Source organism: Cariama cristata, unplaced genomic scaffold (assembly GCF_000690535.1).
Source record: "Cariama cristata isolate BGI_N322 unplaced genomic scaffold, ASM69053v1 scaffold31675, whole genome shotgun sequence".
NCBI lineage: Eukaryota > Metazoa > Chordata > Aves > Cariamiformes > Cariamidae > Cariama > Cariama cristata.
In genome coordinates this window covers 8,427-9,488 of record NW_009616333.1, presented here as the reverse complement: position 1 = coordinate 9,488, position 1,062 = coordinate 8,427, and the positions used below count along the sequence as shown (strand labels likewise).

Below are 1,062 nucleotides of genomic sequence, written 5' to 3'. Positions count from 1 at the left end.
GCCGATCCCAAGGACGGGGATGACTGGGCTCGGCCCGCTCTACAAACCCGAGCAGCCGCGGCATCCCTTGCCAGAGCCGTCTTCGAGCAAAGACTCCTCAGGTCGGGTCCGTCAAAGGGTCCCCGGGGACCTCACCGGGTTCGTTTGGAAAAATCAATAAATTGTCCCAGCTCCTGGGTGGAGTGAGTGACGGGGGGTGATTCCTGCCGGGTGGCTGAGGGGTTTAGCACCAACGTCTATTTTTTGCAGAAATTCCTCCTTCCCCTTGAAAATACTCGCTCGGCTCTTGGTCCGTTCCCGTGTGGAGGTTTGGGGCTCTCCCGACAAACCCCAGGCTGACGGCTGAGCACCAGCATCGCTATAAAACCTCCTGCGACGAATAAAGACGGAGCCTCAGCCGTCGTTCCAGCCGGGAGCCTTCAGCCTCAGCCGATAGGGAAAGTGAAGCGTTTCGGATCGGTATTTACAGTGAAAGGAGTTTTTTATCTCCGACTGCCTGTATATTTTTTGTGCCCCCAGGTGCTTCCTGGAAGGATTTTTATTTTTTTTATTTTTTTATTTTCCGTGATGGTTTCGCTTGTCAGATCATTTCTCCCGGCCGCTGCCAGCCCAGCCCGGTGCACGCTGCTGTGGTTTTACGGCTTTCCTGGACCAGTTTGTGGTTGATGGTCTTCTCCACGCCAGCACAACCTGCACCCAAGCGCAGGGCACCTCTCCGTGACAAGGGCTGAGGACCATCCTGCTCCCTTGCCTGGGGGCGCTGAGCCCATCCAGAGGAGCCTTCCTTCCCGACTACCAGCTTTTCGGGTGGGATTTATGCCGGGGCACTTTGCCGATCTACAAAATACCCCGAGGCGATGTCTTCACCCCTCCATCATCCGCCCAAGCCCTCGCTCCGGGAGCTGGCTGCCTGCGGTAGGAACCATCGCCGGCCTTGGGCCGAAGCTCCCGGTGAGAGAAGGAGCCGAGTCCTCTCCTACCGCTCTTACTCATCCTTTCTTTCTTACGCCTCTGCTGAGCTCTTCCACTCCGTGAACCGCCGGTTACTGGGAAATGGCTGGC

General features: G+C 57.3%; 1 protein-coding gene across 1 annotated transcript in view; it reads left to right on the top strand.

The window, feature by feature from the left end:
* Nucleotides 1-857: 857 nt before the first annotated feature.
* The window catches only part of LOC104161638 (signaling lymphocytic activation molecule-like), a gene marked incomplete at its 3' end in the record, with an annotated part of 7,628 nt that continues 7,423 nt past the window's right edge, over nt 858-1,062 (top strand). Inside the window, exon 1 of the mRNA XM_009700140.1 lies at nt 858-915. Within this exon, the coding sequence (XP_009698442.1) occupies nt 858-915 (58 nt within the window). The remainder of the gene's footprint in view (nt 916-1,062) is intronic.